Below are 27810 nucleotides of genomic sequence, written 5' to 3' on the forward strand. Positions count from 1 at the left end.
CCAGGATAGGTATAATCAAATATACAGATAAAGGGGCGCCTGGGTGGCTCAGTGGGTTAAGGCCTCTGCCTTCGGCTCGGGTCATGATCCCAGGGTCCTGGGATCGAGCCCCACGTTGGGCTCTCTGCTCAGCGGGGAGCCTGCTTCCCTTCCTCTCTCTGTCTGCCTCTCTGTCTACTTGTATTCTCTGTCTGTCAAATAAATAAATAAAATCTTTAAAAAAAAAAAAAAGAAGGTACAGACATAGCCTTTTAAAAAAAATATATATATATACACACAGATAAAAGCAAGTATTGGTGACCATTTGGAGAAGATGGAACCCTAATAAACCCCTAGCAGGAATGTAAAATGGTGCAGTTGCTTTGGAAAAACAGGCTGGTAGTTCCAAAAAAGTTTAGACATAGACTTGTATGTTCATACCAACATTATTCATAATAGGCAAAAAGTGGAAACACCCCATATGCCCACCAACCAATGAAAGTATAAATCGAATGTGGCATATTCATACAATGGAATATTATTCAGCCCTAAAAAAAGAATGGATTACTGATACATGCTACAACATGAGCCTTGAAGATGTTACACTAAGTGAAAGAAAGCCATTGACAAAAGACCATGTATGATATGATTCCATTTATATGAAATGCCCAGAATAGGCAAATCTATAGAGACAGAAAGTAACTGTAACTGGTTGCCTAGGGCAGGGAGAGGTTGGGGAGAAATGAGGAGTGACTGTTAATGGATAAAGGATCTTTTTTGGATGATAAAAATGTTCTAAAATTGATAAAAGTGTTCTTAAAAGTGATCGTTGTAGAGCTCTGAATATGCTTAAAACCATGTGATTCTTCTCTCAATAAAGCTATTTAAAAAGAGTTCTGCCTATTAACTTAATATTATTATTGTTATGGCTATTGCAGTAGTGAGGACATGTTGAACCACTGCTTAACACTTACTTTTCAACCTTAACAATCATGGGGGTAATACTAAGCCCTTTTACAGATAAAGAAAATGAGCTCTGGAGAGTATAAATAATTTATACAAGACAGCATAGCTAGTAACTGCCAAATCCAAGATTATTCTTCACCACATCCTACTATTTTTATTTTTTGTTATTTTTGTTGTGTTAGTATTTTCTTTTCTTTTTTTTTTAAGATTTTATTTATTTATTTGACAGAGATCACAAGTAGGCAGAGGCAGAGGCAGAGAGCGAGGGGGAAGCAGGCTCCCCACTAAGCAGATAGCCCAATGCGGGGCTCGATCCCAGGACCCTGAGATCATGACCTGAGCCGAAGGCAGAGGCCTAACCCACTGAGCCACCCAGGTGCCCCAACGTGTTAGTATTTTCATATTCCTGAGTTCTCACTTCAATATTCAGTTCAAGAAAAAAATACAGAAAAATTTAATAATGTCTGAAGATGGCAAAATCAAGAATCACTTTCATGTTGCCTTTATCATAAAATAAAGGCTAACATAGAGTCTATGTGTATTAAAAATTCCTCATGGGGACGCCTGGGTGGCTCAGTTGGTTAAGCAGCTGCCTTCGGCTCAGGTCATGATCCCAGCATCCTGGGATCGAGTCCCACATCGGGCTCCTTGCTCGGCAGGGAGCCTGTTTCTCCCTCTGCCTCTGCCTGCCATTCTGTCTGCCTGTGCTCGCTCTCTCTCCCTCTCTCTGACAAATAAATAAAATCTTAAAAAAAAAAAAAAAAAAATTCCTCATGGGATGCCTGGGTGGCTCAGTCAGTAAAGCTGCTAACTCTTGATCTTGGCTCAGGTCTTGATCTCAGAGTCCTGAGTTCAAGCCCCATGCTGAGCTCCACATTGGCGATGGAGCCTACTAAGAAAGAAGAGAAAAGAAAGGAAAATAGGAAAGAACAAAGAAAAGAAAAAGAATTCCTCATATGAAATTCATATGAAATTCTAAATACGTCATGATAAAACCATCTTCAGTGAACAGATCATTGCACTAATAAAAAGCAGTAAGGTCGGTTTGAGGAGAGCCATTTTTACTCTCACACTGTCCCCCCATAACAATAAAATCAATCTAGAGAAGAGCAGGGGTTAACAATATAAATTCCATTCTAGGGGGCACCTGGGTGGCCTAGTCGCTTGAGCATCTGCCTTTACTTCGGGTCATGATCCTGGAGTCCTGGAACTGACCCCTGAATTCGGCTCCCTGCTCAGCAGGGAGTCTGCTTCTCCCTCTGCCCCTCATCCCACCTGTGCTCTCTCTCTCTTAAATAAATAAATAAAATATATATTTTTTTAAAAATCCATTTTAGGAAATAGAAACTGAAGCATACCAGACAACTGGAGGCACCTTGAGCTATTCTGAGACCCATATGGAAAATCTGATACACTTCTGGCAAGATCACTACTGATTAAGTAAAACTTAAACACGCCATGTGATGTTCTAAGCATTTTACAAAATTTAACTTGTTTAATCCTAACAATTCTGTAACATAAGACTAACCTCTTTCACCTCTTACTCTGTAATGTAACAATTGCTACAATTTTATATATTATATATAATTAAGTAAATAATTCACTTCAGTAATTAAAGTTGGGGGGCACCTGGGTGGTTCAGTCAGTTAACCAACTGCCTTCAGCTGGTCATGATCCTGGGGTCCTGGGATCAAGCCAAGCATGGGGCTCCCTGCTCAGCAAGGTGTCTGGTTCTCCCTCTCCCTCTACCTCTCAACCCACACTCATGAGTTCTCTCTATCAAGTAAATAAAATCTTAAAAAGGAGAAATAAATAAAGGGAATTATACCCTTCTTAAAAACTGTCTCCCTCTCGGGGCGCCTGGGTGGCTCAGTGGGTTAAAGCCTCTGCCTTCGGCTCAGGTCATGATCCCAGGGTCCTGGGATCAAGCCCCGCGTCGGGCTCTCTGCTCCGCAGGGAACCTGCTTTCTCCTCTCTCTCTGTCTGCCTCTCTGCCTACTTGTGATTTCTCTCTGTCAAATAAATAAAATCTTTAAAAAAAAAAAACTGTCTCCCTCTCAAAAGACAAATATTTCATAGTGCTCTTAATATTACTCAAAATCTAATGTCTATTCTTACCACGATTCTGGTTCCATTCATGTGCTTCTCCTAAGTACTTTACATCAAACTGGTACTGTCCATTTATGTAAAAATAATCATCAGTACTCAGAATAACTCCACTTGGATTATCCTCTTGCAAAGTCCTGTGAAAGATAAATGGAATTATTTTCATTAATTTTTCTCCTAAATTCTCTCTCCTAATTTTTACAAGGTCATAATCCAAATAAAGAATTCAAGTATTGGTACTTAAAAATGAGAATACAATAATATCCAGACAACTCATATTGGAAATCCTCTTAGCAGAAGTTTGACTCCCTAGAACATTGACCTAAAATAAGTCTATTTTATTCCTTGAATTGAAAATCAATTATGGCTTTGTAACTCTGTAATCAAAGTTGAACTTCTCTTTTTTCCCATTCAAATTAGTTCTCTTTCACATAAAGCTATTTCTACTGATTTCAGAAGCTCACAGTCTTGGAATTATCTTTGAATTTTTCTTCTATTCTATCTCCCAAAATGAAAGTCTAAGATAGAAGACTTCAATAAAAACTTCTGGAGAAAAGAGTACTGCTATTAGCTACAAAGAAAAAAATTGAGTAAAAAGAAAAAATTTTAGTGGTTACTAAACATCTCTATTAAGCAATAGCATTTCACATATTCATACTCTGTTAATGTTCACGTTCAAGCACTACGCTGTTTTAAAAACTCAATTAAACCTCATACCTTGCCAAAAAGGATTTTCCTGATCCTGGAAGCCCTCTGAGAAGAACAAGAACTAGTCCAACATAAGATGACGTCTTCTTTCTTACAATCTGAGAAACTGGGGCTTCTTGCACTTGATAAGCACTTGTTCCCTCTTGATTTCTCCATACCTTTGTTGGGGAAGTGTGAGAAATAATTGGAGGGGGAAACGTGTAGTTGACCGGTCTCCAGTGTGTAGTGGTGGTTACAACAGGTGCTACAAAGCCATGATTTCCTTGAAAGAGATCAAAAGCAGGAATCATTGGATTCCACATTGGTGGAGGTGGAGGAGGAGGCAGCAGTAGAGGGAGAGGGGTAAGTATAGGGCAGTAATTCACATCCTTCCCCTTTGACGGCAGTTCAGTATGTTTCTGTGGCTTGAAACCAAATTCTTCAGAAGGTACAAATGCATCAGGGACAGAAGTAGATTTCTGATCCTCACTTGTACCTAGTAAATCAAGCCCCAGATTTTGCACGGGAAGGCTTAAAGGAGGCTGAGGTTCGTTGGCATCCAAATCTACAGGGGCTGGAGAGAACGGAGTCTCGACACACTCAGATTCTAAAAGCTCTTTCTGTCTTTGACTGAGATTGCTACCACCCACCACAGTGTCATTTGCTACATTTAAAGAACTACTGAGAAGAGAATCTTCCAATGCCAATGTGTCATCCTTTATAAAACTTTTGGACTCATTAGAAACAGAATGTGAAATTAAGGTGTTTGAACTTAATGCAGAGGCAGAATTCTCTAAATTTTCACTGTTCAAATCCACATTTTGTACAGAAAGAATGGGAGTCATACTATTTGAATCGGAATTTATAAATGCACTCGGGTTACTAACACTATTAACATCTTGCAAAGGCAAAAATGAGTATACTTGGTCATCAGAAGAGTTCAATTTCTCAAAAGCATTCTGTATCAAAGAATCCAAGTCTTCAGTTAGCTGCATGTCCAAAAATGAATCCATTTTTGATTCTTCACTCTCTTCTTCAGGAGGATACTTTTCCATTATTTCACGTCCCACAACACTTACTTGGTTCTCAGAAGCAACAAAGCTTTTTGAAGATGATTCTTCTACCTTGGCGTCAGTGGCAGATAATTCTAATAGACAATCCATTGCATTTTCAACTGTACAACAACAAGAGCAGTATACATGTGTATTGAAAACAGTGAAGTATAATTTGATTAAAATCTGGGTAAATTTATACTTTTGCACTGAATGGAATATAGAAATTAATATTCAAGTCATTTTTTAATTAATATTTTACAAATATACCAGTCTATATTAGTGAAAGGTTTGAATGAAGTCATGTAATGCTGTTACTATCAGACAAATTGCATTAAAGTAGGACAATAAATTGCCATCAAGAAGATAATCTCTGAAAACTGTGAATAAACATAAATATCTATGAATTATATCTAAAAATTATCTGTAAGTTGTATCTAAAAATTATCTGTAAGTGGTATCTAAAAATATCTATAATTGCATATATTATGGTTATTTATAAAGACCCAAAACCAGTTAATTCATTCGATAAGTACTTAGCTACTTGCCTATCCTTTTAAATATTAAGCATTTTTAAGTACTCTCCTATAAACCTGTTTATATGGTTTATGCTATGAATTTCACTTAATACAAAAAACAGGCATCAGCATATCAGACATACTCTGTTCAAAGTAAATAAGACATAGTTTTTACTATACTTAAGGGATTTTTACAGCCTAATGGAGGTAAAGATAACTAAGTTAGAAAACAATTACATTATAATATAATATAGATTAAATAATACACACTTTTAGTAATACACAAATGCCATAGCAGCCTTATAGGAGAATAAAAAAAAATTTCACATAAGGTAATAAGTGAACTGGGACTTGAAGATTAAAAAGAAACTCGTCAGACACAAAGGGAAAAGTAAAGACAGTCTTGAAAACACAAAGCATGTTTAAGGTATTAAGAGAAGTTGGTTGGAGTATGAGCACACAATAGGTATGGAAGATAAAAGGAGACAAAACTGGAAAAGATCAAGTATAATTGGAAAAAGTGCTACATGTCATGGTAGGACATATCAATTTTACTTTCTACAAAAACTACCTGTCACCATATTTGAGCTAGGAGCTTTTTTTTTTTAAATTTCTTTTCAGTGTTCCAGAATTCATTGTTTATGCACCACACCCAGTGCTCCAAGCAATCTGTGCCCTCCTTAATACCCACCACCAGGCTCACCCAACCTCTCATCCCCCTCCCTTCCAAAACCCTCAGTTAATTCCTCAGGGTCCTCAGTCTCTCATGGTTTATATTTATCACTTCAATGAACCATCAAATAATAATATGAGGTATAGTATTTCTAGCAAATAGATGAAGAAAATGAAGTTCAAAAAGTATATTAAGTTGGCCCAAGTCACTATTAAGTGACAGAGTCAGGTATTAAGTGACAGAGTCAGGACTGGTATGTCTGACTCCAATGCTGAGCTCTTTCTATTGTAATACAAATACAGAATTAGAATTGTTAAGCATTTAAAATTTGGAGTTTTGCTTATTTTTGTGTTGTCCTCTTTTGTTTTGTGGAAAATATATATGATAAGGAAGCAGAGCACAGGAGGTAATAGCTCTGGTCTAGAGTCAGAAAACCAACACCTGAATCTCCGCTTGCAGCCTAAGACCCTCTGAACAAGTTACCTAACTTTCCTAAGCCTTGATTCTCTCATTTGCAATATGGGGATAATAAAAGTACCTACCTCATAGGATTGTTGTGAGGATTAAATGAGATAATCCGTGAAAATGTGCTGTGCACAAGGACTGGCACCTAGTAAGCACCCAAATAATGTTCCCTTAAGAAGAAAAACAAAGAGGAATTGGAGGGGCAGGCCTGGCAGAGATCAGTTAGGATATTATAGCAATAGTACAAAGGTTAGAAGCCCTAAACATGGGGGGGAAAAAAAGAAAGAAAGAAAGCACGCAAGCAAACACAGAAGTAGTTCTACGAAGAAAATCTACATAATAGAAAAACCACAAGGTCAACCAAAAAAATTATTAATTATTCATGAAAAATTTACATATAACTAAAAAAATTAGAGCACAACAATTCAGTAAAATATTAGAAAGCTATTAAAAATAGTTATAAAGATCATAGCAGCACTGGAAAAAATGCTTAGGTTAAGTTTAAAAAGCAAAATACATATTTTCATCAATACTATTATTCAAAATACTCAAAATATCAGTATTTATGAACAAGGTGTAGAGAAGGTCCTGGAAAAGATAAATGTTTTTTGTTAGGATGTAAGGGTAATGTATTTTTCTTGTAATTCCTCATTTCTATGTTAGTGTATGTGAAACAAATTTTAAAGTACCGCAACATCAGGAAATAAATATTGAAGTCACACATAAAATTCTGCACACTATCATTTCCGAGCATCATATGGACTGCTGAAAACTGGTTTTCTGCATACATGTCATAACAGGATAGTTAAAATATGCTCACATCACAGTCCATGTGATAAGTAAAAATGGAAGTTTCTCATGCATTAGCAAAACTTCCCCAATCTTGAATAATTTTATCTTATACTGATCATATGAACACTAAGCATTAACATTTAATTTACTCATTTAGTCAACTTTGATTGCTTGTCCATCTGCCAAAATACTTCCAAACAATTTATTACAAGTTATTAATAATACTAAAGATAAAGACTTTACGGGGCGCCTGGGTGGCTCAGTGGGTTAAAGCCGCTGCCTTCGGCTCAGGTCATGATCCCAGGGTCCTGGGATCGAGCCCCACATCGGGCTCTCTGCTCAGCAGGGTGCCTGCTTCCCTTCCTCTTCTCTGCCTGCTTCTCTGCCTACTTGTGATCTCTGTCTGTCAAATAAATAAATAAAATCTTTAAAAAAAAAAAAAGATCAAGACTTTACAAAAAAAATCTCAATTCTCACCAAAAAAGTCATATGAGATACATATTATTATTTTTCTCATTAAGTAAACAGACCCAGAAAGCTTAAGTGGCAGAACTAGAAATCTAACCCAGGTTTCTTGACTCCAAAGCCAATATTGCGAAACACTACCCTATTAGCATCAACTCCTAATCAGCTCTTATTCCCACAATTACAATTATCTTTTCATTCAATAAATATTTACTGAGGTCCTATCTGAATCATTTGTTATTTTAGGGGCTGGGGATACAGCATAAAAACAGTTTATAAAAATCTGTCTTTATGGAGCTTACATCCTAAGACAGTGGTTCTCAGTTGGGGATGATTCTGGTCCCCAAGGGACATATGACAATAGATGGAGGCATTTTTAATTGTCACAAAAGGCTGCTGAAGGTTGCTACTGGAATCTATGGAGAATAGGCCAGGGATGCTGCTAAACATCCTATGATTTACAGGAAAGCCACTCACAACAAGAATTATCCAGTCCGAAATGTTAATAGCACCCACCTGTTCTAGGGGAAAGATTAAAAAAAAAATAAAACATAAAATATGACATCTATATATACATCTTACATCTAGAACTGTATATTTCTGAAAAGCAGAAAAAACTATGCTTTCTTCTTCATATTACTCACAATACCAACTTAGTACCTTGCCCATAGCAGATGCTCAATAAATTAACAAAACAGAAATAAGGCAATCATTTTTCTATATTACTACTAGTCATGGCACAGTACATGGAATCTTCTTATATGATGCAAAGGGTTCAAACTAAACTTTCTCTCACCTTTGAAATCACATTCAGAAAGCATCAAATATACTACATCGGGATCCAGATCAGAAAACATCTCTGAGATACTGGTGAAGAGTTCCTCCTGATCAACTTTTGTCTCACACATGGAAGGAATAGTAGTTGGCTCCTCATGACTAGCAACACCGGATACGACAACTTCCTTAGAGTTTGCAGTCTTCCGAAAAGGATTTCCCCCAAGATTTTTCCTTCTCCTTGGCATTCTGACTTCCAAAACTAAAATGTTTCCCTTTTCTTATTTAAGATGTTTGATATTTAAGTCATACCTCAAAGAAAACATGGTTAAATATCTTGCACAATCCAGCAGTAATAGGACCTAAAACAGAAAGCAAGTAAAAACACTCAGACTATATAGTTACATTTCCATTTCTAAAATTGGAATGACATCTTTATTTAACTCTAAGAAAGTACCACCAACTCTGGTAGCAAAGCCAAAAAGCAGTCAGACAACTTCTCTCTCTCTAAAATACTCAAGTTTTGCCAGGATTGAACATGTTAAAACTCAAGATATTAACAACTGTAATCAATTTTCCCAACAGTGTATACACTATTTTAATGTCATTATTTTATTTTTGAAAAACATAAAACAGTATTCACAATGACAATGCCTACTGAACACCAAATTTGGATGTCTAACAGGCATTATAAACTTAACATGTCCAAAACTGAGCTCTTGGTCACTTCCTTCACATCCACTCTTCTCAGTCTTTCCATTCTCAATTAATACAACTCTATTCTTCCAACTGCTCAGATCAGAAATCAGATCTTAGAAAATTCCTAACTCCTTTCATCCCACATCCAACCAGTAAGCCAACTTTGTCAATACAACCCTCAAAATGTATCCAGAATATGACCTTTCCTCACAATCTCACTGCCGCCACAGCCTATTGCCCAGATTACTATAAAAGTCTCAAACCAATCTTCTTGTCCCTTCTCCTATTTATATGTAGCAGAGCAATCAGTAGTGACTCAGTTAAACTATAAGTCAGATCATACAGATCTGCTTAACTATCTACTGATTTCCCATTTCACTCAGAGTAAAAGCCCGCACCCTTAAAACCCATAAAAAGTAAAAGCTCATAACTCAGACATGTGTTACATCAGTACTGTCATCCCTAAACCTCTTTCCCTTGCTCAGTGTCGCTCCAACCACACTTCGCCCCCTTGTTCTTCTCCAACACACCAGCCATGTTCCCTGCGGGGAACTTTTACATTTGGCTCCCTCTACCTAAACTACTAGTATCTCAGGTATCTATAGACGTTTCTTTCCTCAACCCCTTCCTATCATTACTTAAACATTACCCACTCAAGAAGTCAATCCCCCAACACCACTTATCCAACTTTCCTTATTTGAATTTTCTCATAAGACTTATCATCTTCAAAGAATGAGTATGTTGTACTCATTTTTTATTGTATTTACTACCCATAATTAAGAAAGTGTAAGTTGGGGCGCCTGGGTGGCTCAATGGGTTAAGCCTCTGCCTTCGGCTCAGGTCATGATCTCAGGGTCCTGGGATCGAGCTCCATATCGGGCTCTCTGCTCAGCAGGGAGCCTGCTTTCCTCCCTCTCTGCCTGCCTCTCTGCCTACTTGTGATCTCTCTCTGTCAAATGAATAAATAAAATCTTTAAAAAAAAAGAAAGTATAAGTAAGCTCCACAAGGGCAGGGACTCATTGATCTAGAGAACCCCAGATAGTCTACTTGCTTTCTCTACTTGGATGTATCTAATAAATGTTTCAAATTTAACATCTAAAACTAAATGTCTGATATTTTCCCCAAAATCTGCTCTAACCATTTGGTCTAGCTACTGTCCTCATTCACTCATATTCCAGGATCCTAAATGCTCTGCTTCCAATCCTTGTCTCCTACAGTCTATTTTCAACACACTAGGCAGAATGATCTTTGTACCAAATACAACATACATATATACAACAACCTACAAGTCAGAATGAATCAAGATCTGCTCTAAATCCTCAAGCGGTTCTCCACATCACTCAGTAAAAGCTAAAGTTCTTACAGTAACCCATCTCCCTGCTGGCCTCTGATAAACTCCTCCCCAAAAATTTGCAACTCCTTCAAATCTTTATTCAAGTGTCACAGTCAATGATTTCTTCCTTGATTACCCAATTTAACATCATGTCCCCCCAATCCCTCTGCCCCAATCTCCCTTTCTCTGAACCAACCATTGGTCCTTAACACCCATACTATAAAATTTACCTTTTAATTAAATTTATTGTGTCATAGCTCTCTCCATCTTCCAGAACTGCACTGTCAATATAGCAGCCACTAGCCACATGTGCCTATTTAAAGTTAAATTGCACTTTTCTATATTAATAGCACATAAAGTAGAATGCAGAGGGGAAAAAATTATCAGAGACAGAGGAGGACATTATATGATCATAAAGGATCAGTGCACCAAGAAGACATAGCAACCCTAAATGTGTATGCACCAAACAAAAGAGCCACTAAATAAGTGAAGCAGAAGCTGACAGAACTGAAATGAAACGTACAGATCCACAATTAGAGAAATTTCAAACTCTTCTCTCAACAATTGATAGAATAACTAGACAGAAGATGAGCAAGGATACAGAACACAGTAACATCATCAATTAAGAATAATCAACTTTTAGGGGCGTCTGGGTGGCTCAGTGGATTAAGCCGCTGCCTTCGGCTCAGGTCATGATCCCAGAGTCCTGGGATCGAGCCCCGCATCGGGCTCTCTGCTCTGTGGGAAGCCTGCTTCCTCCTCTCTCTCTCTGCCTGCCTCTCGCCAACTTCTGATCTCTGTCTGTCAAATAAATAAATAAAATAAATCTTTTAAAAAAAAAAAAAAAAGAATAATCAACTTTTATAGAACACGCCACCCAACAATAGCAGAATACATTATTTCCAAGTGCCCACCAAATATGTACCAAGAAAGACCATATCCAAGGCCTTAAAACAAATCCAGAAAATTAAAAGGACTGAAATCATACAAAGTGTATTCTCTGACCACAATGGAATCAAAGCAGTAATCAATTAACAGAGATACCGGACCTTAAGCAATATACCTAATAACCCATGAGTCAGAGAGAAAGTCTGAAGAAAAATTTTAAAATACACTGAAATGAATGAAAATAAACCATATCAAAATTTGTAGGACACAGCTAAAGCAGCAATGCTGGAAATTTATAACCAAATGCATACAAATCATAAAAGAGGAAAAGTCTCAAATCAATAATTGAAGCTCCCACTGCAATCACCTAGAAAAAGAAGAGCAAAACAAATCCACAGCTAGCAAAAGGGAATAAATAAAAATAAGAGCAGAAATGAATAAAACGGAAAACGTAAGAGCAAAAAAGAAAAATCAATGAAACAAACTGATAGTTCTTTAAAAATAAAAATGACAAACCTCTAACATGACTAACAAAGAAAAAAGGAGGAAAGACACATAGTACCAATATCAGGAATGAAAAAAAGGATGTCACTACAGAACCTTGTATGCTGAAAACTATAGAACACTGATAGAAGACATCAAAGATCTAAATAAATGGGAAGACACAGGATGTTCACGGACTAGAAAACTGAACATAGTAAAGATGTTAATTTTCCCTAAAATGATAGAATTCCTTTCAAAACCCCAGAAAGAGTTTTTGTGAATATGGACAAGATTATTCTCAGATTTTTTTTTGTGGATACGGACAAGATTACTCTCAAACTAAATGCTACAACAATTTTGAAAGAGAGGAATCAGTCAACTCAATTTCAAGATTTATTGTATAACTACATTAACCAAGACTGTATGGTATCCAGTAGAGGGACAGACATATAGATCTGAAAACAGATTATACACTTGGAAACAGAAGAGAGAACCCAGAAATATACCAATATGTTTTTGACAGGTGCAAAAGCAATTTAATGGAGAAAAGATAGTCTTTTCAACAAAGGGAACTATAGCGAGTGGGCATCCACAGATTAAAAAAAATAAATGTTGACCTCATTTTCACATTTGATAGAAAAATTATCTCAAAATGGACCAAAATCTCAAATCCATAAAACTATAAACATCTTAGGAAAAGAAACAAACAAAAACAAAAACCAAAAAAAAAGGAGAAGATCTCTGGGACCCAGAGCTAAACAAAACACCAAAAGCATAATCCATAAAAGGAAAACCAGATAAACTGTACTTCATCAAAATTAAAAACTTTCACTCTCTGAAAGACCTTGTTAAGAAAATGAAAACATAAGTTACAGATTGGAGGAAATACCTGCATACCATATATCCAACAAAAGACTGATCTCTAAAATACATAAAGAACTTACCAAAACTCCAGAGTAAAACCAAAGAATTTAATTAGAAAATGAGCAAAAAGCGTAATAGCAAAAGGATATATGAATGGCAAATAGGCACATAAAAGATGTTCAACATCATTAGGCATTAAGTAAATGCAAAATTAAAGCTACATACAATGAGATATTACTTACACAGCTATCAAATGGGCTAACCTAAAAACTAATGACAACACAAAATCCTGGCAAGGTTAGAGAGAAAATGGATGGCTCATACACTCTGCCAGGAAGGTAATGGTACAGTCACTTTGGAAAAGAGTTTGGAGGTTTCTTTAAAAGCTAAACACACAACATCATACAACAATTCAGCAATTGCATTTCTAGGCATTTATCTAAGAGAAATTAAATATTAAGTTCACCCAAAAACCTGTACACCAAGTTTATAGCAGCTTTATTCATTATAACCAAAAACTAGAAAACCATTCGGATGTCCTTCAATGGGTGAACTGTTAAACAAATTATGATACTTCCATTCCATTCCACAAATTACTAGTTAGCAATAAAAAGGAATAAAGTAATGATACACAAAAATAACCTGGATGAAATTCCAGAGTTATGCTGAACGGAAAAAATCCAATCCCCAAAGGCTATATATTGAATAATCCCATTGATATAACATTTTAAATTAAAGAGATAGAGAAGAGGGGCGCCTGGGTGGCTCAGTGGGTTAAGCCTCTGCCTTCGGCTCAGGTCATGATCTCAGGGTCCTGGGATCCAGCCCCGCATCGGGCTCTCTGCTCAGCGGGTAGCCTGCTTCTCTTCCTTTCTCTCTCTGCCTGCCTCTCTGCCTACTTGTGATCTCTGTCTGTCAAATAAATAAATAAAATCTTTAAAAAAAAAAAAAAAGAGATAGAGAACAGATTAATGACTGCCATGAGTTAAGGAAGCGATGGGAGAGGAGGGCAAGTGGGTGTAGCCATTTAAGGGTAAGTTGGGGAATTCTTGTAGTGATGGAAATGTTCTATATCAATGACAATATCTTGGTTGTGATACCATAGGACAGTCGTGCAAAAATGTTCCACCGGGGGAACTGGGTAAAGAGCACAGGAGATTTCTCTGTACATTTATTAGAGCCAGATGTGAATGTATAATCCCAAAATAAAAAGTTTAATTCTGAAAAAAAGCATGTTAAATTAAAAATTCATTTCATCAGTCATACTACTCATATTTAAAATGCTCAGTTACTACATGTGGTTAATGATTACCATATTGGAGAGCAGAAATAGTAAGCTTTTCCCATCAGTGCAGAAAGTTCTAGTGGACAGCAATGTTCAGCAATATAAGATCCATGGAACAAGTGAATATCCTATCTTGGGAAAATAAACTATATAAGCAAAAAAGTACAAAGAGGAAATCATAAGGAAAAAAAAATACTAACAGATCTAGCCACATTTAAATGTAAAAGACCTATGTATCAGAAACAAAATTAGGGGAAAATACGTACAACATATAGCAACTGTTTTCAATTTTTCTCCTTCCATTCTTTCATAGATTTTTGCCTCCACCATTTCTACAACTACCCTAAAACTGCTCTTATCTACCAACAGTGCACAAAAGTTCCTTTTTCTCCAAATCCTCATCAACACTTAATATTTTTTTGACTTCAGTACTTCTGACAGGTGTAAAGTGGTATCTCATTGTGGTTTTAATTTGCATTTCCCCAATCATTAGTGATGTTGAGCATCTTTTCACTTGTCTGTTGCCTATCTGTATGTTTTCTTTAGAAAAATGTCTATTCTGGTCCTTTGCCCATTTTAATCAGATTATTCGGTTTTTAGGTATTGAGTTATTTGGAGTTTCCTCAAAATATTAAAAATAGAATTACCATATTATCCAGTAATTCCACTACTGGGTATTTACCCAAAATGAAAACACTGATTCAAAAAGATACATGAACCCCTATGTTTATTGAAGCACAATTTACAATAGCCAAGACATAAGGGTGCCTGGATGGCTTAGTCCATTAAGTGTCCAACTCTTGATCTCCGCTCAGGTCTTGATCTCAGGGTCATGAATTCAGGCCTCTATGCCCAAGAATCCATCAACAGATGATTAAAGATGTGGGATGTGTACATACACACAAACACAGTGGAATATTACTCAGCCATAAAAAAGCCATGAAATCTTGCCACTTGCAACAACATGGGATGGACCTAGAAGATATAATGCTAAGTGAAACAGCCAGTCAGGGAAAGACTAATATCATATGATTTTACTCATATGTGTAATTTAAGAAACAAAACAAATGAACCAAGGTGGGGGGAAAGCCAGACTCTTAAATACAGAGAACAAAATGGTGGTTGCCAGAGAAGAGGTAAGTTGGCAGATGGGTGAAATAAAGGGGATTAAGAGTATGCTTATATTGATGAGCACTGAGAAATACATAGAATTATTGACTCATTATACTGTATACCTGAAACTAATATAACACCGTATGTTAATTATACTTGAATAAAAAAATAAAATTTTTTTAGAAGGAAAAAAAAGTTTTAGAGATCTTAAGCAACCAAAGGTTTTGGTACTTTCTCCCATATTCATTTCAAAGTACAAGCCAATCTAAACTAAAATAAGTGAAAAAGAAGCCCAGAAAGGTTCTGATTTTCCCTGTGATTTATGTTGTTCTTTTTATATCAAATATTAAATCATTTTCAAAAAAAAATTAAAATTGCTCTTATCTAAATCACCATTGATGTACATGTCAATGATAAAAGCCAATGATAAAATTCACCAGGAAGATGTAACAATTCTGCAATTCTAAGTTTGTATTCAACTTGTAAAAATGCTCCCTCTATAACTATTAGAAAAAGAGGCCCCCCCAACAAAATAGAAAAAAAAGAAGGGAGGAACAATAAGGACAGAGAAGATCAATAAATAACTTGGCTTACTATCTATATAACATTGAATCAAATAACCACAGAATATACTTTATTTTCTAGTACATATGGGATTATATTAAAATTATTAACTAAAACAGAACTAGAAGACACAGTTGTTTGAAAATATACTCCCATACTTAAGTCAAAGAAGAATTCCACTATATTAGTGAAATGCTAACATCAATTTAAGATAATAGTTAAAGGGCATCTGGGTGGCTCAGTGGGTTAAGCATCTAACTCTTGATTTTGGCTCAGGTCATGATTTCAGGGATGTGAGATCGAACCCCGGGTCTGGTTCCGCACTCAGCTCAGAGTCTGCTTGTCCCTCTCTGTCACTCTGCCTTCCTCACCCCCCACAAGCCCTCTCTAAATAAATAAGTAAAATCTTTTTTAAAATAAATAAATGAAAATTTAAAAAATAAAATAAATATTGGAAAATATTTTAACCAAATAAATATATCCAAATTTGTGAGATTCAACTAAAGTCATGCACAGAAAAAGACGCATACAAATGCGGGTGCCTGGGTGGCTCAGTTAGTTCATCTGCCTTCGGCTCAGGTCATGATCTCAGGGTCCTGGGATCTAGTCCCACCCAGCATCAGGCTCCCTGCTCAGCAGGGACTCTGACTCTCCCTCTCTCTTTCCCGTCCCCCCATTCATATTCTCTCTCAAATAAATAATTAAAATCTTTATTTTAAAAAAAAGATGCATATAAATGCATATATTAGAAAAAAAGAAAGGCTGAAAAATCAACTGTCCAAACATTCAATAGGCAATTTGGAGGGGGGCGGCAGCAAAGCAAATCAAACCCAAAAAAACTAGAAAGGAAATAACAAACAGCAAATACAAAATAGAAAACAAATACATAGTAAATGGGATCAACAACATCAAAAGACAGTTCTCTGAAATCTAAACTAGTCTTAAAAAAAAAAAAACTATTAAAAATAACAAATCTCTGGCAAGAGTGACCAAAAGAGAGAGGAGGTACAAATTACCAATATCAGAAATGAAAAAGGGGACATCATTATTAAGTCCAGAGACAGCAGAGTTGCACAGTGGAAGCGTGCTGGGCCCATCAAGTCCAGAGACATGTGTTAAAACAGGGAGAGAGATCATAAATAATTTTATGCCAATTTTAAGCTTTAAATGGAATGTACATTTTTTAAAAAACATACATCATACCATATCTGAAATAACAAGATCTGATAGTCCTATATCTATTAAAGAAATGGATCTTTAACTTAAAACCTTCCCACAAAGAAAACCCTAGGGTCTAGATGGCTTCATAAGTAAATCCCAATAAATAACCTATAATATCAATCTTACACAAACTCTTCTAGAGACTCAGTTAAAGAGAAAACACTTCCCAACTCATTTTATGAGGTCAACCTAACCTTGATACCAAAACCTTACAAGGATATTAAAAGAAAAAAGTTCCAGGCCTATTTCAATCATGAAAATAGATGCAAAATTCCAAAGCAAAATATTACAGTAGCAAGACATAAATTATGAATGATATATTATACAAAACACAAAAAATATTAGTTATTTATTAAAAAATGTATCACAACTAACCTGAATTTATTTTTAGATTATAAAGTTGTTTTAATGTTTGGAAAATTAATCAATGCAATACCCAGTATTACCAAAAAAAGAAGAAAAATCATATAATGAACTCAATATACACACAAAAACTATTTGAAAAACATCAACATCCACTCATGATAAAAACTCTACACACTGGGGCCCCTGGATGGCTCAGCCATTAAGCATCTGCCTTTGGCTCAGGTCCAACCCAGGGTCCTGGGATCAAGCCCCCCCCCCCACCTCTGCCACTGGCAGGCTCCCTGCTCACCAGGGAGTCTGCTTCTCCCTCTCCCTTTGCTGCTCCCCCCAGCTTGTGGGCTCTCTCTCGCTCGCTCGCTCCCTAACAAATAAATAAAATCTTTGAAAAAACAAAAAGACTATTCTTTCTCCAATGAATGGTCTTGGCACCCATGCCAAAAATCAACTGACCCTAACTATAAGGGTTTATTACAAATTCTCAATTCTATTTCACTGGTCTATATATCTACTCTTATGCCAGTATCACATCATCTTGACTTGTAGTTAAGTTTTAAAATCAGGAAAAGGATGCCTGGGTGGCTCAGTCAGTTAAGCGTCTGCCTTTCAGCTCAGGTCACGATCCCGGGGTCCTGGCATAGAGTCCCACATCTGGCTCCTTGCTCAACAGGAATCCTGCTTCTCCCTCTGCCTGCCAAATCCCCTGCTTGTACTCTGTCTCTCTGTATCTCTCTCTCTCTCTGACAATAAAATCTTTAAAAAAGTAAAATAAAATCAGGAAAAGTGAGTCTTTGAACTTTGCTCTTCTTTTCCAAGACTTCTGACTATTCTGCGCCCTTTGGATTTACATGCAAAATCTAGAATTCGTTTACCAATTTCTGTAAAAAAAAAAAGCTTTTCGGAATATTGACAGGGACTCTGTTGAATCTGTAGATCCTAAGTCAAAGTTTTGATTTAAAGCCTCCAAGACCTCTGCATTTCATATAGAGTAAAAGCTCAAATTCTTAAAATGGCCTAATTAAGATACTAAACAGTATGGTTCCCTAAGAACTCTTTCAAATCATTTCTTGGTACTCTCCCCCTTGCTCTTTCTTAAATTCACCCAGTATTCTCCTGTTTTACTGCCCTTATACTTACTTCATAGCCTGAAATGCACTCCCCCAGATACCTACCTCACTCACTCCTTACAAGATTTAACTTATGGCACCTTTGAAGCAAGGCTTCCCCTAACCATACTATGCAAAACTGTACACACGAATGTTCTCTCCATTTCTCTCTCATTATTTTTTCCCTCCAAATCAATTACCACTCTGTAATTTCAATGTTTATGTTGGTTAATGCTTGTATATACCCTGACACTAGGAAGTAAACTCTTTGAAGCCAAAGGCTTTTGGCAATTCTGTTCACTCCTGCACTGCCATCACTAAACTAAATAATAAGTACCAAAACTATATACCAATACCAAAACAATGTCTAGCACATAGTAAGCACTCAATAAATTCCTGCTAGATAAATAAAGGATTAAGGTAAGGAAAAAGAAATAAGAACAGGAAAGCAATAGGTATAGAATTCTAGAAAGAAACTGTAATACTCAATAAAAATTTAAAAGTTTAACCCCATTAATAAAATGAAGTTAAAAGAGGAATGCATGGGTGATGTCATCGGTAAAGCATCTGCTTTTGGCTCAGGTCATGATACCAGGGTCCTGGGATGGAGTCCCATATCGGCCTCCTTGTTCAGCAGGGAACTTGCTTCTTCTGCCTGCCACTTCCCCTGCTTGTGCTCTCTCTCCTCTCTCTCTCTCTCTCTCTCTGTCTCTCCAACAAATAAATAAATAAATCCTTTTTTTAAAAAGTGAAGTTAAAAGAATATTACTGAGGTGCCTGGGTGACTCAGTTAAACATCTAACTCTTGATCTCAGCTCAGTTCTTGATGTCAGGGTCCTGAGTTCAAGCTCCACATTAGGCTCCATGCCCATCCTCTCTCTTTCTTTTTTTTTTTTTTTAAGAGAAAGAATATTACTGTTAGTCAGATATGACTGTTATGTTGCTTACTAGGAAAAAAAATAATCTTTAAATAATAATAGCCATTGTTGGCAAGGCTATAGTGAAATAGGAATTCTAATACACTGTAATGAGAATAAACTAGTAGAACCTTTATAGAAAGCCAACTGGCACTGTGTATCAAGAAATCTCAAATTAGAGTTGATCTTTGAACAACGTTGGGGGAGGTGGTAAGAACACCATCCAGGTAATCAAAAATCCACTGATAACTTCTGACTTAACTACTAACAGCCTATTGTTGACTGGAAGCCTTACTGAGAATATAAACATAAGTCAATTAACACAAATTTTGTAAATGTATTATATGTATTATATATTATATGCATTGTTTTGTTACAATAAATTAAGCTAGAGAAAAGAAAATGTTATTAAGGAAAATATAAAGAGGAGAAAATATATTTGCAGTACTATACTGTAAGAAATCTGCATACCAGTGGATCCAGGCAGTTTAAACCCGTGTTGTTCAAGGGTCAACTTACATTCTTTGATCAAACACTTCCACTTTCAGAAATTCATGATAGAAAAGAATCAGATTTACATATTTAAATAGATATTTATAAATAAATATTCAAAATACAGTAATTTTTTTACAAAGAAAAACTAAAAAACAATAAAGTAATGAGAAAGAAATGACAAAGTAATTTCTGGTGATAGCAATTATCATTTATTAAATACTTAACATACATCAGCTAGAATGTTATGGCCATGATTTTACTTAACTTTTAAAATAGTAAGTAATATTATGCCTATTTTGCAAATAAGAAAAATAAGAACTAGAAAAGATAAGTATCAAGCTTAAGGGTCTCAAGGAACAAAACTGAGATTGAACCCAGATTTATTAGATTCCACCAAGCACAATATCCCTTTAAGATTCCTAAAATGGAATTTTATACAGTCATTAAAGACTATATTTTGGATAATATTTGAGAGGGTTTTTTTTAAGACAATGTTAGAAAAGAAAGCAAGACACAAAACTAAATATAATTTATACAGACACCCAAATGGAACTAGTTTAGATTATAATATTAGACTAGAAAAGAAATCTCTTATTTATGGGATTATAAGTTACTTTATATTTAGATACTACTCTTTTTAAATACTACTTTTGCATTTTCCAAATAATCTATACTATATACATACTTTAATAAACAGGAGGGAAAAAAACAACCACAATTAATAAAGCTGAATCTTAAGATTTCCTCTATACTTCCTCCGCCTGGCAAGCCATACATCCCTTCTACCTCTTTTTCCATCATGTCCATTTATACAGAAAAATATCTAAACATGTAGGCAGCTTAAGTGTCCAACTAATATTTAGTATAGTGAAGCACCTCTATGAAAACATACACTACCACCAAGTACCAGTTTTACTTTATGTACCCAGATTATTTCAATCCCATTTATCCCCCTGAGTGATCTTCAACTCTTTTATCAACTGATCCAATGCATCTTTCTTCTTCCATAAAGAGAGCCTTATTAATACACTAGTTTAAACAAGGTTATGTAGCTTCTTCACATATATACCTGACCTAAAGAGTGTATTCTAAAAGGATATGGGAAATAAGGATGGGTAAGTTAAGGTTTGATATATTATGGAGAAATGTGAAACTGGATCAAATGAAAAACCTAAAAACAAGTAATATAAATTTTTATTAATAATGAGACCATGAAAATTTAAATTTCATATACACATTTTCTAAGCTCTTCTATCTCTATAATTCAATTTTAACCTGATAGAGAACCTAACCAATATGTATTTGCTCACTGATTATCATCAGAATATTCCAGCAGGAGGCCTTAACAACTCAAGTTTTTTTTGGTTTTTTGTTTTGTTTTGTTTTAAAAGATAAAGATACATGTTCTTTTAAACATTAAAAAAAAAGTCTGGGAGGGGGGGACAAGATGGCGGGGTACTAGGAAGAGGCGTCTTTTCAGCTGGTACCCCAAAGTGAGCTGATTACCTACCAAAGAACTCCGATCACCCATGAAATCAGCCTGAGATCAGAATTATACACGTCTGGATCTCTACAGGGGCAGAAGACGCCAGTGAGCAGGTAAAGCGGAATGGGAACGGCGGACTGATATCGGAAGATAAACAAAAGGGGGAGGGAGCCACCAGAGGCGACCCGTGGGAAAGTAATACCCCAATACGAGCAAGAGTGCCCTGCGTCTGGGGACCAGCATTAACTTGGAGACTGGTTGAAAGCACTCCAAAAGAGCAAAGGATCGCGGGGACAAATTGTGGGAATCGGGGCGGCTAGGGACAGGGGCTTAAGTCCCCGGTCCCAGACGACCTCCCTGGCGCGGAGGCAGAGAGAGTGCGGCGGAGAAACCGGCTCCTGGTCCCTAAGCCGCCAGCGCGCCCCAGAGCGCGTGGGTTCCGGCTCCTGTGAGGGGATGGGAGCTGCGCCGGTCTGCAGAACGCGCACTAGCCCTACCACAAAGCTTGAGATGCGCGCGCACGTCCCTCCAGCTCTCCTGGGTTTCTAAGGCCCGGGGGCGCTTCTTGACCTGCGCCATTGTTTCAAAGTCTAAGCCCCGTGCGCGCGAAACTCTTCCCAGGAAAGAGGCGCGCAAAAGCCCAGCCTGCGGCTTACGGACCAGCGCCCCGTTCTCAGTGTCCCAGACGCGCGCCTGACCCACAGCCGCCTCTGAAAAGAGGTGCGCGCAAGCCGGGCACTCCCAGCCTGGGCCGGCGGCAAAATCTCAGTGTGCGATCGCTGCTTGGAACCTCTCTGGCGATCAGGAGCTCCCAGACAGCCGCCACTGCCTTGGCTTTGGGGACGGGCAAAAGATCCTGCGCCCCCAGGGTCTGCAACTTGGAACCTGCTCTGCCAGCGGCCAAGGGGGAATTTATTCAGCTTCTGCACCCAGACTGAGGCTTCTCTCTGAAACGGAGATCAGGAAGTGTTCCAGGGTGCACCTTGACTGCACCAGAGTTGATACATCCAGCTACATCTGTTCAGTCTTCTCCCACCAAAATGACTAGGAGGAGGAATGCCCAACAGAAGAAAAATACAGAGGATGGACCCTCTGCAACAGAGCTAACAGCTATCAACATAGACAATATGTCGGAAAGAGAATTCAGGCTAACAATTATCCAGGCAATAGCTAGGTTGGAGAAAGCCATGGATGACCAAACAGAATTGATTAGGGCCGAACTGAAAGCGACCAGACAGGATGTTCACAATGTTAGGGCGGAGCTTAAAGCTACCAGGGAGGAGGTCCACAATGCTCTCAATGAGTTCCAATCTAATCTAAACTCTCTCAAAGCTAGGGTAACTGAGACAGAAGATAGAATTAGTGATCTGGAAGACAAACAGATAGAGAGAAAGGATCAGGAGGAAGCCTGGAACAAACAGCTTAGATCCCACGAAAGCAGAATCAGGGAAATAAATGATGCCATGAAGCGTTCCAACGTCAGAATTATTGGAATTCCTGAAGGGGAGGAGAAAGAAAGAAGTCTAGAAGATGTCGTGGAACAAGTCCTTCATGAAAACTTTCCGAATCTCGCGAATGAAACCAGCGTTCATGTACTAGAGGCTGAACGGTCTCCACCCAAGATTATACACTCCAAAAAAACATCACGACACCTGATAGTCAAATTGAGAAATTATAATTGTAAGTATAATCTCTTGAAAGCCGCCAGGGCAAAGAGGCTCCTTACTTACAGAGGGAAGCCCATCAGAATAACGTCAGACCTGTCCACAGAGACCTGGCAAGCCAGAAGAGGCTGGCAAGATATATTCAGGGCACTAAATGAGAAGAACATGCAGCCAAGAATACTTTATCCAGCAAGACTGACATTCAAAATGGATGGAGAGATAAAGAGTTTCCAAGACCGGCAAGGCTTAAAAGACTATGCAACCACCAAGCCGACACTGCAGGAAATATTAAGGGGGGTTCTATAAAAGAGGAAAAATCCCAAGAATAGCATTGAACAGAAATATAGAGACAGTCTACAGAAAGAAAGACTTCAAAGGTAACTCGATGTCAATAAAAACGCATCTATCAATAATCACTCTCAATGTGAATGGCCTAAATGCACCCATAAAACGGCACAGGGTTGCAGATTGGATAAAACGACAGGACCCATCCATATGCTGTCTACAAGAGACCCATTTTGAACCTAAAGATACACGCAGACTGAAAGTGAAGGGGTGGAGAAGCATCTTTCATGCCAATGGGACTCAAAAGAAGGCTGGGGTAGCGATTCTCATATCAGATAAATTAGACTTCAAACTAAAGACTGTAGTCAGAGATACAGAAGGACACTACATAATCCTTAAAGGGACTATCCACCAAGATGATCTAACAATTGTAAATATCTATGCTCCCAGTATGGGAGCAGCCAATTACTTAAGAAAACTGTTAATCAAGATAAAGAGTCATATTGATACGAATACACTAATCATAGGAGATCTTAACACGCCTCTTTCAGAATTAGACAGATCATCGAAGCAGAAAATCAATAAAGAAACAAGAGCATTGAATGACACATTGGACCAGATGGACCTCATAGATATATATAGAACATTCCACCCTAAAACAGCAGAATACTCATTCTTCTCAAGTGCACACGGAACCTTCTCCAGAATAGACCACATACTGGGTCACAAATCAGGACTCAACCGATACCAAAAGACTGAGATTATTCCCTGCATATTCTCAGATCACAATGCTGTGAAACTGGAGCTCAATCACAAGGAAAAGTTCCGAAGGAACTCAAACACCTGGAAGCTAAAGACCACCTTGCTTAAGAATGCTTGGATCAACCAGGAGATCAAAGAAGAACTGAAACAATTCATGGAAACCAATGAGAATGAAGACACTTCGGTCCAAAACCTATGGGATACAGCAAAGGCGGTCCTAAGGGGAAAATATATAGCCATCCAAGCCTTGCTCAAAAAAATTGAAAAATCCAGAACACACCAGCTGTCTCTACACCTTAAAGAACTGGAGGATCAACAACAAATCAAACCAATTCCACACATAAGAAGAGAAATCATCAAGATTAGAGCTGAGATCAATGAGGGAGAAACCAGAGATACAGTAGAACGTATCAATGAAACTAGAAGCTGGTTTTTTGAAAGAATCAATAAGATCGATAAGCCACTGGCTACACTAATCCGAAAGAAAAGAGAGAAATCCCAAATTCATAAAATTATGAATGAAAAGGGAGAGATCACAACTAACGCCAAGGAAGTAGAAACAATCATCAGAAGTTATTACGAACAGTTATATGCCAATAAGCTTAGCAACATAGATGAAATGGATGCATTCCTGAAAAAATATAAACTACCAAAATTGAACCAGGAAGAAATCGACAACCTGAATAGACCGATATCTAATAACGAGATTGAATCAGTGATCAAAAACCTCCCAAAAAACAAGAGCCCAGGACCTGACGGATTCCCTGGGGAATTCTACCAAACCTTCAAAGAAGAAATAACACCTATTCTCCTGAAGCTGTTTCAAAAAATTGAAGCAGAAGGAAAACTTCCAGACTCTTTCTATGAAGCCAGCAACCCTGATCCCCAAACCAGGCAAGGACCCTACCAAAAAGGAGAATTTCAGACCAATATCACTGATGAATATGGATGCTAAGATTCTCAACAAGATCCTAGCCAACAGGATCCAACAGCACATTAAAAAGATTATCCACCATGATCAGGTGGGATTCATCCCTGGGCTACAAGGATGGTTCAACATTCGCAAATCAATCAATGTGATACAACAAATTAATATGAGAAGAGAGAAGAACCACATGGTCCTCTCAATTGATGCAGAAAAAGCATTTGACAAAATCCAACATCCGTTCCTGATTAAAACGCTTCAAAGTATAGGGATAGAGGGAACATTCCTGAACCTCATCAAATCTATCTATGAAAGACCCACAGCAAATATCATCCTCAATGGGAAAAAGCTTGCAGCCTTCCCATTAAGATCAGGAACAAGACAAGGATGCCCACTTTCACCACTCTTGTTCAACATAGTATTAGAAGTCCTAGCAACAGCAATCAGACAACAGAGAGAAATAAAAGGTATCCAAATTGGTAATGAAGAAGTCAAACTCTCTCTCTTCGCAGATGACATGATTCTTTATATGGAAAACCCAAAAGACTCCACCCCCAAACTACTAGAACTCATACAGCAATTCAGCAACGTGGCAGGATACAAAGTCAATGTGCAGAAATCAGTGGCTTTCTTATACACTAACAATGAAAATACAGAAAGGGAAATTAGAGAATCGATTCCATTTACTATAGCACCAAGAACCATAAGATACCTTGGAATAAACCTAACTAAAGAGGTAAAGGATCTGTACTTGAGGAACTATAGAACACTCATGAAAGAAATTGAAGAAGACACAAAAAGATGGAAGACCATTCCATGCTCTTGGATCGGAAGAATAAACATTGTTAAAATGTCTATACTGCCTAGAGCAATCTATACTTTTAATGCCATTCCGATCAAAATTCCACTGGCATTCTTCAAAGAGCTGGAGCAAATAATCCTAAAATTTGTATGGAATCAGAAGAGACCCCGAATCTCTAAGGAAATGTTGAAAAACAAAAATAAAGCTGGCGGCATCACCTTACCTGATTTCAAGCTTTATTACAAAGCTGTGATCACCAAGACAGCATGGTACTGGCATAAAAACAGACACATAGACCAGTGGAACAGAGTAGAGAGCCCTGATATGGACCCTCAACTCTATGGTCAATTAATCTTTGACAAAACAGGAAAAAACATACAGTGGAAAAAAGACAGTCTCTTCAATAAATGGTGCTGGGAAAACTGGACAGCTATATGTAGAAGAATGAAACTCGACCATTCTCTTACACCGTACACAAAGATCAACTCAAAATGGATAAAAGACTTCAACGTGAGACAAGAATCCATCAGAATCTTAGAGGAGAACATAGGCAGTAATCTCTTTGATATCAGCCACAGCAACTTCTTTCAAGATACGTCTCCAAAGGCAAAGGAAACAAAAGCGAAAATAACTTCTGGGACTTCATCAAAATCAAAAGCTTCTGCACAGCAAAGGAAACAGTCAAAAAAACAAAGAGGCAACCCATGGAATGGGAGAAGATATTTGCAAATGACAGTACAGACAAAAGGTTGATATCCAGGATCTATAATGAACTCCTCAAACTCAACCCACACGAAACAGACAAACACATCAAAAAATGGGCAGAAGATATGAACAGACACTTCTCCAATCAAGACATACAAATGGCTATCAGACACATGAAAAAATGCTCATCATCATTAGCCCTCAGGGAGATTCAAATTAAAACCACATTGAGATATCACCTTACACCAGTTAGAATGGCCAAAATTAACAAAACAGGAAACAACAGGTGTTGGAGAGGATGTAGAGAAAGGGGAACCCTCTTACACTGTTGGTGGGAATGCAAGTTGGTGCAGCCTCTTTGGAGAACAGTGTGGAGATTCCTCAAGAAATTAAAAATAGAGCTTCCCTATGACCCTGCAATTGCACTCCTAGGTATTTACCCCAAAGATACAGATGTCGTGAAAAGAAGGGCCATCTGTACCCCAATGTTTATAGCAGCAATGGCCACAGTCGCCAAACTATGGAAAGAACCAAGATGCCCTTCAACGGATGAATGGATAAGGAAGATGTGGTCCATATACACTATGGAGTATTATGTCTCCATCAGAAAGGATGAATACCCAACTTTTGTAGCAACATGGACGGGACTGGAAGAGATTATGCTGAGTGAAATAAGTCAAGCAGAGAGAGTCAATTATCATATGGTTTCACTTATTTGTGGAGCATAACAAATAGCATGGAGGACAAGGGGCGTTAGAGAGGAGTAGGGAATTTGGGTAAATTGGAAGGGGAGGTGAACCATGAGAGACTATGGACTCTGAAAAACAGTCTGAGGGGTTTGAAGTGGCGGGGGGGTGGGAGGTTGGGGTACCAGGTGGTGGGTATTATAGAGGGCACGGCTTGCATGGAGCACTGGGTGTGGTGAAAAAATAATGAATACTGTTTTTCTGAAAATAAATAAATTGGAAAAAAAAAAAAAGTCTGGGCTAACATGAAATTTATAAAGGTAGTAGAGTGAACACAAACTCTAACACTGGTATGGCCATAGTCAGTACTGCCATTAAAGTGAATATACCATTAAATACAAAAAAACCTTCCTATTGAAAGCTACATCATCAACACAATACTAAAACACTAAAGAAATTCCCCATGTCACTTACAAATAAATCTGTTATATTTATACAAAGGCTATTAATTTTAGAAAACTTAACTTTATAGAACAATATCAGAAAAGAACAAATTTCTGTAACAATCAAGATAGATATTCTATTTAATATATGCAATATCAACCAACTAGAAAGAAGAGGACTGGGGCGCCTGGGTGGCTCAGTGGGTTAAAGCCTCTGCCTTCAGCTCAGGTCATGATCCCAGG

At 37.5% G+C, this 27810-nt stretch overlaps 1 protein-coding gene across 6 annotated transcripts in view; it reads right to left on the minus strand.

The window, feature by feature from the left end:
• Positions 1-27810, minus strand: part of N4BP2 (NEDD4 binding protein 2) — a 90139-nt gene that overhangs the window by 46288 nt on the left and 16041 nt on the right. For 4 of the 6 annotated variants that reach the window (XM_044224404.1, XM_044224405.1, XM_044224403.1 and 1 more), the window contains exons 3-5: positions 8500-8839; positions 3769-4912; positions 3064-3188 (exon numbers count right to left, since the gene is read on the minus strand). In XM_044224404.1, the coding sequence (XP_044080339.1) occupies positions 3064-3188; positions 3769-4912; positions 8500-8725 (1495 nt within the window). In that variant the 5' untranslated portion in view covers positions 8726-8839. Of the gene's footprint in view, positions 1-3063; positions 3189-3768; positions 4913-6523; positions 6617-8499; positions 8840-27810 lie in introns of those variants that run through there. The other 2 variants (XM_044224407.1, XM_044224406.1) reach the window with 2 other exon arrangements.

This window comes from Neovison vison, chromosome 11 (genome assembly GCF_020171115.1).
Source record: "Neovison vison isolate M4711 chromosome 11, ASM_NN_V1, whole genome shotgun sequence".
In the NCBI taxonomy this organism is placed as follows: Eukaryota; Metazoa; Chordata; class Mammalia; order Carnivora; family Mustelidae; genus Neogale; species Neogale vison.